Source organism: Phocoena phocoena, chromosome 19 (assembly GCF_963924675.1).
Source record: "Phocoena phocoena chromosome 19, mPhoPho1.1, whole genome shotgun sequence".
In the NCBI taxonomy this organism is placed as follows: domain Eukaryota; kingdom Metazoa; phylum Chordata; class Mammalia; order Artiodactyla; family Phocoenidae; genus Phocoena; species Phocoena phocoena.
In genome coordinates this window covers 27,699,589-27,713,562 of record NC_089237.1, presented here as the reverse complement: position 1 = coordinate 27,713,562, position 13,974 = coordinate 27,699,589, and the positions used below count along the sequence as shown (strand labels likewise).

Here is a 13,974-nt window from a genome sequence, read left to right as displayed (position 1 = left end):
CCGTGACATGTGGGATCTTCCCGGACCAGGCCTCGAACCCGTGTCCCCTACATTGGCAGGAGGATTCTTAACCACTGCACCACTAGGGAAGTCCTAGTTATCTATTTTATATATAGTAGTGTATATATGTCAATCCCTATCTCCCAATTTATCCCTCCCCACCATATCCTGTTAACCATAAGTCTGTCTTCTACATCTGTGACTCTACTTCTGTTTTGTAGAGAAGGTAAGTTCATCTGTACCCCTTTTTTCAGATTCCACATATAAGCAATATCATGATATTTGTCTGTGTCTGACTTAACTTCACTCAGTCTGATAATCTCCAGGTCCATCCATGTTGCTGCAAATGGTATTATTTTGTTCTTTTTTTATGGCTGAGTGATACTCCATTGTATATATGTACCACATCTTCTTTATTCCTCCGTTGATGGACATTTAAGTTGCTTCCATGTCCTGCCTATTGTAAATACTGCTGCAGTGAACACTGGGGTGCATGTATCTTTTCGAATTATGGTTTTCTCCAGGTATATGCTAGCAGTGGGATTCCTGGGTCATATGGTAGTTCTATTTTTAGTTTTTTAAGGAACCTCCATACTGTTCTCCATAGTGGCTTTACCAGTTTACATTCCCACCAAGAGTGTAGGAGGGTTCCCTTTTCTCCACACCCTCTCCAGCATTTATTGTTTGTAGATTTTTTTGATGATGGCCATCGTGACTGGTGTGAGGTGACACCTCACTGTAGTTTTGATTTACATTTCTCTAATAATTAGCAATGTTGAGCATCTTTTCATGTGCTTTTTGGCATTCTGTATGTCTTCTTTGGAGAAATGTCTATTTAGATCTTCCACCCATTTTTTGATTGGTTTGTTTGTTTTTCTGATATTGAGCTGCATGAGCTGTTTGTATATTTTGGAGATTAATCCCTTGTCAGTTGCTTCGTTGGCAAATATTAATTTGTCTATTACAAATATTTTCTCTCAGTCTGTGGCCTTTCTTCTCATTTTCTTGACATTGTCTTTTGCAGAGCATAAGTTTTTAATTTTAGTGAAGCCCACTTTATCAGTTATTTCTTTTGTGCCTTTGGTGTTGTATCTAAAAAGTCATCACCATACCCAAGGTCATCTAGGTTTACACCTATGTTATCTTCTATAAATCTTATACTTTATGTATTACATTTAGGCCTGTGATATTTTTTGAGTTAATTTTTGTGAAGGATGTATAGTCTGTGTCTAAATTCAGTTTTATGCCCGTGAATGTCCAGCTGTTCAGTACCATTTGTTAAAGAGACTATCTCTGCTCCATCGTGCTACCTCTGCTTCTTCATCAAAGATTTATTTCTGGGCTCTCTATTCTGTTTGTCTATTCTTTTGCCAATGTCACACTGTCTTGATTACTGTAGCTTTATAGTAAATCTTGAAGTTGGGTAACAACATGGAGGAAACATGATATTATTCATTGAAAGAAGCCAATCAGAGAAGGCTACATACTATGATTCCAACTATATGACATTCTAGGAAATGCCATGGTTGCTGGGGGAAACGGGAGAGCAGAGACGAACAGGCAGAGCACAGAAGATTTTTAGGGCAGTGAAAATACTCTGTATGATATTACAATGATGGATATATGTCATTATACATTTACCCAAGCCCACTGATGTACAACACCAAGAGGGAATCCTAAGATAAACAATGGACTCTGAGTGATAATTATGTGTCAGTGTAGGTTCATCAAGTGTAACAAATGTACTACTCTGGTGAGGGATGCTGATAATGGGGGAGAGGGAGACTATGTATGTGTGGGGCTGGGGTTATATGGGAAATTTCTGTGCCTTCTGATTAATTTTGCTGTGAACCTAAAACTGCTCTAAAAAATATAATCTTCTACTATGTTCAGTGAAAGACACAAGTCACAAAAGACCACACACTGAATGAAGTTCAGAAAGGACTATGAAACCCTCTCCAGAAAGAATAAGCACATAAAATATTAAATATCATTTCAGAGATTTATTTGACCATCTTACTCCTGATTAATGACCCTCTTAAGGTTCCATGAGCTTTGAATTTAAAACTTGATTTTATTTTTGCTTTATTTTTTATGTATATGAAACAGAGTAATGCCATTCAAAGGCTCAACGGGTTCAATGGGTGGGAATTATGTGCAGAAAATATGAAAATCACGTTAGTTCATGGCATACATGTTATTTAGAGTCCACTTTATACTGAACACCTGCCTGGGCTATGAAAACACCACAGCAGCCTAGTCTGTTGTTTTTAGATGGGAAACCAAAAGAACAGGGTTTTAACTTGAACTGGTCTTAGATGCCACATTAACCTGCCAATCTCTTCTTATCAATGTTACAAGCTTGCTTAGAAACATAAAAAGAAAGGTTCCTCTTCCCAAAATTAAAAATAATTTTGCATTTTAAAGATCCTTAAAATAGATTCCTTATTTGTAATTCACCATTAACATAAATGAAAAATACACATTCTAACCCTAAGACATAACATTAGGATTGTAAGGAATAAATTTTCCTCCTCAAAGTAAAAACAGAAGCCAGTGGAAAGAGTTACTTCCTATACAATCCTTTGGTCTCTCTGGAGACTTCGTATCTGCATTTAAGCTTAAGCACACTGGAAATGACTGCTAATGACATCTATCAGTCTTGGTCTTTTGTTTTCTTAATCATACGTGGGTTTTGGATTTCCACATCAGACAGCTGCTCAAGGCCACCTTTTCTGTACAGCCAAATACGAAGGTGTCTCCTTTCTCATCATATTGGCTGTGTTCCCTTTCCAGTTCTCTATCAGCTCTCTTTACCTGACCCTTCCACCCTTTGGCACAAATTCCCATGGTGCGTTCTCTGATGGACACAGCTGTCTCTACTTATTTTACAGTCTCATCATTGTATTCATACACAACTTAGGCAATCATGATTGTATTACACAAGAGCTTTTCAAACTCTTTTAGAAATTAAATGCTTGCATGAACAAAACAATATCTTCATTAAGAATCTGTCATTCTACATGGGCTTTAGTACTAATTCTTTAATAACTAGAAACCAATCAATGGGGGAAAAAAACTAAATGGGCTACCACGAATGCTATTCTCAGTATGCCTATCAGCTCCCCTGTCCTCCAATCCCTATATCCTGTACTTCTCACTGTCCCAAGCAAAACTGGCTTACAAGCATGGAATAACCCAAATTCAGAGAAACACACATAACCTATACCATGCTTCTTTCCGCCTGCCAAAAGTTTCAGTCTGTTTAAAGGAATGGGGGTGGGGTGGGGGTTGCAAAAATTAGGGGAAAATAAGCTTATTTAAAGTTAGGAAATGGCTCCATGTGCTCCTTGATTTTAAATATTAAGTCTTGCTCAATTTTGTTTAAAATGTTGATAAAAATCCCTTAAGGTGAAGTTGTATTTCAAAGAAAAGAAGCTAAATTTCTTCATACAAACATGCGTTAAATATCATCAATATCACAAACCTAATAACCCTTGAATAAATCTGGTCTATAGGGTTTTCAAGTAAAGTAAAATAATATGTAACTAATTACATATGTAATATGTGAGAAAATGGAAGTATGAAATGAGATATATAACTTCTATTGGCCAGAGTATTACAGATGAAGGGTTTGGGGAGATCTGCTGTGAAATGCTACAATGAACGGCATTCAGAGTATGAGGAGAGAAATCACAACTTTTGTTGTTCTTGATGCTTTCTGGACTCTTTTTTTAATGTAAACTATGTATTTAAATATAATATAGATAAAGAAGTACCCAAGTCAACAAAGTAAACATATGCGTGCATAACAAAACAAAAAACAGGACATTATAGAATCCCAAAAGCCCCTTCTCATACCCCCTTCCAGGTTATGCAGGTGTGTTCTGACAATGATACTAGACATCTATCTTCAAAAGATATCGCTGGATTTTAACACATAGTTTATTACACTTATTTCCATCATTTATCACCAAGAAATGACAGTTGTACTTTTATACTACCCCATTTTTCAACATTTAACATACATTTCAGACTTAAAGAAATCCATACTAAACAGACTTCATGGCATCCTCAAGCCACGAGACCCATTTTACAAGCAGTACAGTCACAGAATAAGTGATAATCCTAATGAATCAGAAATTACTGAAAATTCACTACTGTGGGCTCCACTCCACTTGACCAGGACTTGCTGCATGCCACTTATAAAGCACCTGACTGCAACACTAGACACACTAGTGATCCTTCCAGATCTCTTCTTCCTATCATGAACAATTCACACAATATGAGACTAATATTTTAATAATACTTGTTTCAACTGTTCAGTAGTCCAGCAATACAGAGGGAAGCATTTGGGACTATATGGCAAAGATCCTAAAACAATAACGTAAAAAAAAAAAAAAGCGCACTCATTTTTATCAAACTCAACTGCTATTTTGTGCTTCCTAAAGGCTTATAAAACAGAAGCTCCTGCTCCTGAAAGGAGAAACAATACTCCAGATACTGGAGAGATACTCAAGAGCTGATCACTACAAAGGTGTAATTTTCAAATAAACTCATACTTCAGAAAATCTGTGTACTTAACTCCAACATGAGAAAGAAACTTTGTTCATATATGCATTCATATAGTCATTCCTTTAAATACGCACCAAATTTATAATTCCCAGTTTAAACCTATATCACTTTCTCTAGAGATGACTACTGATCCTATATGAATAGCTTTCTTCCTTATCTGATAACTTTTGATAGAGTTGTACTACATTCTCAACGCTTTTGGCTAGCTAAACATCTTGGAAAAGAACCACTGATGCTTTGAAAGTAGAAATAGTTGTGATAAATGTTTTCATCTTTAGCAAATTGAGCTTTATTATTGTAAGAACCAAAAAAAAGCATCAGAAATATTTTTAAGTTAGCTAAAACAAATGGATATATTATATCTTGCATGATGGACCTACTTCCTTAATCCAAGTCAAGATGAATAACTTCGCTCTCAAGGAAATTACTATATTGCAGCAAAGATAGAACAAGTAGACAGAAGACACATACAATAACATAGAAATTAAGTGTCTTAACAGAGGGAAAAATTACACTATAAAAGCATTCCCAAAGGGTATTGGGTAAAAAAAGAGGTCTGTAATCTAATAAATCTAGGAAATATTGAAATATAGTAAATAAATTTAAACAGATTAAAATGCTAATCACCACTGGCATCCTCCAATAGAAGGCAGCATTTCCTAAGTTTATTTGACCAGGGCATCCTGATTTACACAGCATGTTGAAGGTCTATTGTTCTGTGGATAGATTTTGGGAATTGCTATCTTTGGGGATTTAGAAGAAGGAGAGGCTTCCTTAAACTAAGGGGATCAGGAAATACATCATATAAGAACTAACATCTACACTGGGGCTAGAAAGACATGTAGGATTAAGTCACTGTGGAAAGAGAGACTGCTAGTGAAAAGGCCATTTCAGGCAGGAAAACAGAGCCCTTGCAAAGAAATGAGATTTATGAGTGGCTCAAAGAAAATGTAGCATAAGCAGCATGAAAATGGGTTGTAGAAATAAAGATTTAGCAAGGACACTGGATTTTTATAAAGAAGGTTTTGTATGCCAAAAACCTTGAGAGTTCAGTTGGAAGGAATGTACAAGTTTACATTTGTTGACCACAGTTACATCAAGTAAGGCCTTTGTTCCAATCAAAAGACCTCAGAGTTTAGACGATAAATTATCTGATCAATTGGTAATACAGAAATAATGATTTTATAAGTTCTTATCATTTAAATATAGATAATAGATTAAATTATATGTCAGGGATATGCTTCAAAATAATTTGGGAAGGGTATAAATGAAAAAGATTGTCCACGAGTTGGTACTTATTGAAACTAGATGATAAATACATGGTGGTTCATTATACTACCGTCTTTAAATAATTGTATATATTTCCGCAAATAAATTTTTTTTAAAAAATAACATTTAGGGACTGTCCTGGTGGCACAGTGGTTAAGAATCCGCCTGTCAATGCGGGAGACACGGGTTCGCGCCCTGGTCCAGGAAGATCCCACATGCCATGGAGCAACTAAGCCCGCGAGCCAAAACTACTGAGCCCACGTGCCACAACTACTGAAGCCCGCGCGCCTAGAACCCATGCTCCACAACAAGGGTAGACCCCGCCTGCCGCAAACAGAGAAAGCCCGTGTGCAGAAACGAAGACCCAACGCAGCCAATAAATAAATAAATTTTTTTTAAAAAAGAAAAAAGGCATCAAAAAAATAATACTCATAGAAAATAAAATGGTATATCTATGGCTTTAGTAATTTAATAAAATGCAATATTTTTGCCATATCACTAAATGACTAATGTTTATCAAATAAGCAAAATGATTGAAAATCAAAGGTTCATTTCACCATTTTAACGTGACTAAAAATTCACCTTTCTACAAGAACTTCATGATTTCAAGTAAGACTGAAAAGTAAGAAGAATACATACTATAGTCTCTCTTCTTCTGCTTAAAGGTATTTTCACTCTTATTTCCACTATAAATGGTTTAATTGAGAAAGTACAGTAAAATCCCATGAAAATATGAAATTTCTGTAATGTGCCAGTTTCTATATTGATCCTGCCAATTGACTCAAGGGCTTTAGGTACTTTCTGTAAGTTAACCCAAGTCAGGACATTCCAAAAACAAATTCTTCTATTGCAAAATCTCAGACTGCAAAATACTCTCCCAGAAAAGCTGCAAAATCATCAATGTGCAAAAACAAAACTCTCTTCAAAAATAAATTGTAATTATAGCCTACAGTGCATAGGGTTTTGTTTAAATCTTATTTGTAGGTCCTTATTTGAAACAAATATATTTCTATCACCCATTAGTTAAATAACAGACATGCTGGTTGAGACAAATTACACTCATACATAGATATAAACAATTAAAGATACAGGTTATATCTACATGATTTTATGCAAAATTTAATTAGATCATCTAAGCTTAAAAATTACTATTATAATACAAATATAATATTTACTATTATAATATAAATAATACATTGCCCATTTTCTCCAACCAGAGTATTGTGAAAAGCCTATTTTGATTCCAATGTATCAAAATTATTACAAAGCCTATGTCCTTTGACTCTAACTATGAAATACACAAATCTAATTATTTTAATTCTTTCTTTATAATAAAGTTTAATTTTTTCTTTTAAAATTCTATAGTGTGTATTAATCAATGAAAAATCTATAAGGTTTATTTATCCACTAAAAAAAAAACTAGCATTATTATTTATGCTAGTTTTTTTTTAGTGGATAAAGAATAATAATAGTATTATTAACTCTCCATTAGTAACTTACTTACATATATTAACTTCTCTTTAGTAGCTGTGACAACTGACTTTATACCCTACCATTTATTACAGAGAAGAAAACTGAAATCTATTGGCAAGTGTAATATTACTTTCAACATGCACAGCGCAGTAGAGCCCAGTGTTTAAATAAGGTTTAAATTTCAAAACATATATTGTCATTTAAATAAACTATCTTAACAAATAATGATTTGAGAGTTCTCCCCAGTTTAACACTCAGCTGAGGCAGCAAGAGCTATCTGTGAATATAAAATTAAAATGGACCTGCAACAGAGATGTCTAACTTTGCAGAAGCCAACACACACACATCTTTGATTAACAATAAACAACAGAAGACTACTGATAAGATGTAAAGACAAATAGAAAAAACTGGCATCTAAATCTGGCTGAAATATTCATACTCTGTTCTAATTCACTCCTCTGTAGCTCACACACCTGGAAGAAATGGAAAGACTCATACATGATTCCTCTATTTCTCTACTTGTTTCAATTTTAATAGTGAGTGATATAATTATAAGGTAATATATTAATGCATAAGATCTGTAAGAATTAATATGCTAAAACAGGCCATGTAATTTTCAAAGCTTACTATATTATATATATACTACATTTTTGAATGAAGATGTTATTAACAAATGTATGCTCCCCCAAAACTTTTAATTTATAGATAAAACAATAAAAGATCCTTCCTGGTAATCTATATTTAATCATTATTAAAACATCAGTAAATTTCTGATCAGTATGAAATAACTGACTGATAAGTGGGTTAATGTACTCAGTCATTCAAGAAATAGTTAATGAGAGCCTACATTGTGCCAGCCAATGTCCTAGGTGCTAGAGATACTAATGTAAATTTGTAAATGGTGTAAACTTGTGATAAAACAAAAATATATCAATGAACATGATCTCCATTATTATCTCTGTAGATCTCTGAGAGAAAAGATTACAAGATCAAGGAGGTGAGTTGTATTCTTCTTCATAGGCTACAAAATGATAAACTATATATTACAATGAATTATTCATGTGTTTATATAGTATAGTATATATTATATAATGTATGCAATAACATATAGACTGCAAGATATTAACAAGAACATGAGCTCTAACCAGAAAGGAATAATATCTCCTACTCAGAGCTTAATACATGGATTAACATCTGATGAGTAAGTGTGTAAATAGTTCTGATATTTCAGGAGATGCAACAGTATGATTGGGATTCCCTACACATAACAAAAATGAGCTCTGTTCCAACAGAACTATTTCTGCAGCATACACATAACAGATTCTCTGAAAAAACAGCTATAGCTTTGATGGTGAGTGTTAAGAGTTAAAATACGAAAGAGTGAAAACTATTGTTTTACTAGGCTGTAGTAAAAAAAAAAAAAAAAATCTAACTCTAGACAAGGCCCCTGTTGGAATTTCCAGCTTGCTGGACTGCCTTGCAAGTCTTGGACTTGCCAGCTCCCACAACTGCATGGGTCAATTTTTTAGAAAATAGATCAACTGATCAAACAATCACTCTCTCTGTATGACTGTGTCTGTGTCTGTGTCTGTGTGTGTGTGTGTGGATGTGTGTGTGTGTGTGTGTGTGTGTTTGGATCCAGAATCTAGGCTTATTTCTGCAAATCCAGGCAGAGTTGTGACAGGTGGGGTAAAGAAGGAGTGAAAGACTGACACATTTCCCTCATGAATAATAATCCAGTTATGTCCACAAGTATGTTATGTTAATTAAGTAATTTAACAACGTACCTACACAAATCTAAATTAATCAAAACGACTCAAGGAAAATATATAAGGAAAAGCTGAGGTATACAACAAGGCTTCCACAGTAATATGAAGAAAATGTACTGTGGGTTGAACACATATACCATAAAATTATATTACTAAATAAGACATCACAGAAACATAAAAATACAGTAACTGAGTAAGCATGAAATACTGATGTTATGATTCCAATTAGTCTGCTGATTCTATCAAGTAAGTAGTATAAACTCAATGCATATGATAGGAAATAAATCAAGTTGATACGTACTTGTGACAAAAAATTTTTTTGTGAAAGTACAGCTATCAAAGGCAGCAATTTTCTCCTGCAATACTACGACAAGGATCCTAAAATTAGAGGGAAAAAAACCACAAAAGAAAATGTTAATGTGAAATTCTATAAACTGAACTATAAATAAGTTAAATCATCTAGATTTAAGTAAGTATGTACCAAAGGAATTTTTAAAAATCAAACGCTTCTTAAAGCATATAGGCTAGAAACATCTGCTTCTTAAATGTCAAAATACAGTCACAAAATCCTTAATATGATCAAGATAGACAAGATGAAAGGAAGAAAAGTCACAGGAGAACTACACCTCAAAATAAAATTTCATTTTCATTCATTATAAATCAAATGAACCTACCTTCATTAAGAATGTATGAGATCAATAAACTGCTGGCTATTTACTAAAAGTGTTTTTCCAGTGCTGGCTCAAAGTCATGGAATTAAACATAAAATGGATTTATACAACCTGGCACTTAAAATGATTGCTGAATTTCCCAACACAAGAGCCAAAATGAGAGAGGGAGGGAGGGAGAAAGGGAGGAAGGGAGGGAGGGAGGGAGAAAGGAAGCTCAGATAACTATTATTCAATGTAAATGAGACATTTCTGATTATTGAAATATTAAAATTAATCAGAATCTGTATTTCTCCCAAAGTTCAAGATTTATAAATAATTAGGGAAAAGTTATAAATTTTCAAAATTAAAATGTATCTGAAATGAAGTTATTTTATAAACTACATTTTAGAGTATTGCTCCTTACAACTGTTGTTAAATATTTAACTACTAGATCCACCCATTTAAAAATGTTGATTTTTAAAATTTATTTAATTAATTAATTTATTTATTTTTGGCTGCATTGGGTCTTCGTTGCTACACATGGCTTTCTCTAGTTGCGGCGAGCCGGGTCTACTCTTCATTGCGGTGCTCGGGCTTCTCACTGCGGTGGCTTCTATTCTTGCAGAGCAAGGGCTCTAGGCACACGGGCTTAAGTAGTTGCGGCTCGTGGGCTCTAAAGCACAGGCTCAGTAGTTGTGGCACACGGGCTTAGCTGCTCCGCGGCATGTGGATCTTCCTGGACCAGGGCTCAAACCCATGTCTGCTGCACTGGCAGGCGGATTCTTAACCACTGTGCCACCAGGGAAGCCCAAAAATGTTAACTTTTAATAATTTAATATATCACTGGATAAGTACATTATCCCAGAAATAACATGAGTATACCTCCTATGTCATATATAATTTTGTTTGATGTTAAGTTTAAATATACATAATAACTAGATCTTCATTATGAATTACACACTATCACTGAACTTTTCTTTGTCCTATTTCATATTTTTGTACTGAATTCAAATATTTTTATCATTAATATCAAAGTCTTGGTCTTTTAGTTTGTATTTGTCAGGTAGTATGTGTTTACCCTTCCTTTTACATTCAAACTTTGAGTCACTTTTGAAATATCTCTTTAAAATCTAACCTGAGAGTCTTTTATTATAAAATTTATTTTTTGTTTTCCATGTTCCATGTGTTTGCTCTTTACTGAGATTAATAATTTGCAGCCATGACCTTGATAAGACATTTAGCATCATGGGGCTAGGAAAAATCTAGCTGGTCCCTCTTTTAGCTCCATTGTGAAGTGCAAAAAAATAAGGATATTTAAAAGCCTTTTTTACATTTCAGAAATAAGCTTTGTTTTGATGAATGCTAACAGGAAAATTACATTTCCCATCATAAACCAGTAAACGTATAGAAGTACATATATTAAACAAAAAGTTATATATAAAATGTTATGCTATACATATAAAAAGGTTCCTCAAAGCAATATTTAACCTTCATATGTTTGCTCAGGCACTTTTATTCTTTTCCATTTCATTATTTCACTAATGGGTCAAGACAAAAAGTTTGAAAACATTAAGAAATCTTAAGAGCTACCTATATTTGGCAGAATTCCGAAGACATATTTGTGACTTTTTTATTATTATTATATCAAAGTCAATGATAATGGAAATGCACTACGTGCACAGGAGGTATGTTATCTTGCACAAGAAACACCTGAAAAATTGCTTACCTTTTGTTGCAATGGAGATCATAGATAGGTGTTTTAAACTGAATGGACTTGACCATCTCCCCAGTACGAAGTGAATATAAATCCACACAACAGTAAGGTGGACTTGTGCTAAAAAAAAATAAATACATACATACATAAATAAACAAATAAATAAAGGCAAAAGCCATTATGTTTTAACAGGTGGGAGGGGCAATAAATTTTCTTACTAACATAATACAAGCAAATTGATTTGGACTTTAATCAACAAAATTAGCAATTGCATAATGATGAAATACTGAAAGCTTTCACCCTAAAATCAGGGATTAGAGAAGAACACTTGAAGAATATGGCCACTCTACTCAACACAGTATAGAAGGTATGTGCATAAGAAATTACTACAAGAAAGAAATAAAGCTGCAGTTATTTGTGAGAATTTGATTGTATAAGTATAAAACCTAGTAACACAAATTGCAATATAGACACAGACAAACCCATAATAAAAGACAAACCATTAATATAAGGGTTAATATGTAGACTGATACAGTTCAACCCTAATCAAGAATCTATCAGAAACGAGACCTCTTTCTAAAATGTACATAAATACGCATTCTAAATGATAAGATTTAAATTATAAAGACATGTGTTCCTTCATACTAGAACAGATGAAGAGATCAATGTTTTCACCTTAAGAAAGTAGGAAAAGAGCAAGTTAAATCAAATGAAAGTGGAATGAGGGAATGAATAAAATACAACAAATCAATGAAACAAAACTTGAGTAAGCAAAAGAAAAAAGTAAACCCAATTCCTTGAAATAGATAATTTAAATATTCCAGTATCTATAAAAGAAACCAAACTCATAATTTAAAACTTCTTACAAAGAAATCCTTAAAAATGGCTTCATTTGTAAATTCTACTAATCATTTAAACAAAAAAGTTTAGATATTCTACACAAACTCTTTTATAAGATAGGAGTCACCAACTTATTTTATGAGGCCAGTAACACATGATCCCAAAAATAAATACCTCACCAGAAACTACCGATATATTTATATGTCTCATGAATATACATAAAAAATCCTCAACAAAAACATTAACAAGTTGGGACTGCCCTGGTGGCGCAGTAGTTAAGAATCCACCTGCCGATGCAAGGGACACAGGTTTGAGCCCTGGACCAGGAAGATCCCACGTGCCACAGAGCAACTAAGCCCGTGCACCACAGCTACTGAGCCTGCGCTCTAGAGCCTGCAAGCCACAACTACTGAAGCCTGCGCACCTAGAGCCTGAGCTCCGCCACAAGAGAAGCCACCACAATGAGAAGCCCGTGCACCGCAAAGAATATAGCCCTCGCTCGCTGCAACTAGAGAAGAAAGCCCGCGCGCAGCAATGAAGACCCAACGCAGCCAAAGAAAATAAATAGGAAGCAGATCAGGGACCAGGGACCAGAAAAGGAGAGAAGCTACAGAGTACAAAGTGGCATGATGGGTGCCACTTTTAGGGCGATAGAAATGTTGCTGTGTCTTGATTGTACTAGGGACTTAACACAAGTGCATACAATTGGTGAAAGTGGAGATGGGAGAGAATCTAGTAAAACTTGAACTTCAACCTCTAAAATTGACACAAGGCAAAAATTCTTTTCTTAATGTTCCCAACCAATTAATCCAGTCGTCTGCTGAGAAGCAATGAGTTAATAATGAACGAAATCTAACATTTTGCCAGACCAACTGGGAAGGAAAAAACAGCTTGTCACCTTCAATTAGCAGCTCATTATAGCCAGGGTACACTAGAAACTTGAATTCTGATCATTTCACTGGCATCCATACAATGTCACAACTGAGATTCTTCCTGCAGAGAGCCTTCAATAGAAGTAGACAAAACAAATGCTGTGAAGGCTCAGTTTAGAGTTGAATGAACAAGATTTGGTAGATCTAAAAATTCTATTTATACATGGAAAAAACCTCTTATTCAATGCCTAATAGAAAAAGATAATTCTTTTAAAATCAGAATTTTCAGAAAGTCACACATTCATAAAGGAGTCATGCTATCTGCCAATAACACAGTTGTGTACACGCCTGATATATCCTTTTGTTCTCTATTTTCTCTCTTTTTAAAAGCCTTGACTATTTCCCTGGGACACAGCAAGACAATCTTAATTTTCCTCATGGGTAGGCTGATGAGAAAGCTTTCTATAACATCAGCAGAATGCATGCCCCATAACAGAAAGGACGTGTGTTATTCTAAAATATAGAAACAAGCTTTTACTTTGTACTCTAGTATACACCAAGCAGTGTCAAAAGCTGTATACAGAAGTCTTCATTAGATTTCTAGAGCTCAAATGGATTAACATTTTTACAGGTTTGTGCCTGACATTTAAACCTAAAATTGTGACTTCACTTTAAGATAAAACCTAATTAATACTTTAAGGAAAAAAAGTTCACATAGAAATGTAGAGAATCTAATTTAGAATGTAACTGAATCTACTGCAAGCAAAACCAGAGTTGGAAAGAAAAGCAGAAATGACGTAATTTGTATTATT

At 34.3% G+C, this 13,974-nt stretch overlaps 1 protein-coding gene across 1 annotated transcript in view; it reads right to left on the bottom strand.

Moving 5' to 3' along the window:
• Positions 1-13,974, bottom strand: part of BCAS3 (BCAS3 microtubule associated cell migration factor) — a 578,557-nt gene that overhangs the window by 439,132 nt on the left and 125,451 nt on the right. Inside the window, exons 8-9 of the mRNA XM_065897745.1 lie at positions 11,463-11,570; positions 9,388-9,464 (exon numbers count right to left, since the gene is read on the bottom strand). Of these exons, the coding sequence (XP_065753817.1) occupies positions 9,388-9,464; positions 11,463-11,570 (185 nt within the window). The remainder of the gene's footprint in view (positions 1-9,387; positions 9,465-11,462; positions 11,571-13,974) is intronic.